Source organism: Rhinichthys klamathensis, unplaced genomic scaffold, assembly GCF_029890125.1.
Source record: "Rhinichthys klamathensis goyatoka isolate OS25496 unplaced genomic scaffold, OSU_Roscu_1.1 h1tg000054l_1, whole genome shotgun sequence".
Classification (NCBI taxonomy): Eukaryota; Metazoa; Chordata; class Actinopteri; order Cypriniformes; family Leuciscidae; genus Rhinichthys; species Rhinichthys klamathensis.
The window spans coordinates 1103002-1103767 of NW_026606599.1; the positions used below are offsets into that span (position 1 = coordinate 1103002).

The 766-nt window shown below is 37.7% G+C and overlaps 1 gene segment (V, D, J or C); it reads left to right on the forward strand.

Moving 5' to 3' along the window:
• Positions 1-518, forward strand: LOC130083262 (immunoglobulin kappa variable 3-15-like). The segment is given in 2 exon segments: positions 1-87; positions 176-518. Coding segments are annotated over 2 exon segments (375 nt in total).
• The last annotated feature ends 248 nt before the right edge of the window (positions 519-766 follow it).

The window sequence follows — 766 nt, forward strand, 5'->3', positions numbered from 1 at the left end:
ACACACTCTTCATCATCACACAAGACTAAACTACAACTATGAACAACATCATCATCTTCATCTGGACCATTGCACTGTTTATTCAAGGTTTGTGTTATACAGTTTTACAACAATTATTAGTTCTCTTAAAATGTGAATATATCAATTATTAAATTTTGTTTGTGTTTTCTTTCAGAGTGTAGAGGACAGATCACTGTAACTCAGAGTCCATCAATATCAGCAGTTCAACCAGGAGAAGAAGTCAGAATAAACTGTAAAACCAGCAGTAATGTGTATAGTAATAATCGTTTAGCCTGGTACTCACAGAAACCTGGAGAAGCTCCTAAACTCCTCATATATTATGCAACAACCCGTAATACTGGAACTCACTCTAGATTCAGTGGCAGTGGATCTGGCAGTGATTTTACTCTGACCATCAGTGGAGTCCAGACTGAAGATACAGGAGATTATTACTGTCAGAGTTATCACTATATCAACAGTAAATGGGTGTTCACACAGTGATAAAGAGTCGTATAAAAACCTCTGTCAGTCAGACGTCACAGTGACTGCACTGATACAGCTGAGAGAAACTGCAGCTGCTGATGGAGGAGCACAAACTACACAATATCAATGTCTAGCAAACTTTATTCAATTATTATGATGTACTAGAAATGTGGAGAAAATGTGAGTGGTGCTTGTTCCTGCAAAACTTCGGTAACGCTTTAGATTACAGCCCGGAAAGTACTGCGTAATTAAAGCGATTTTACAGTGTAACCTTCGGTAATTA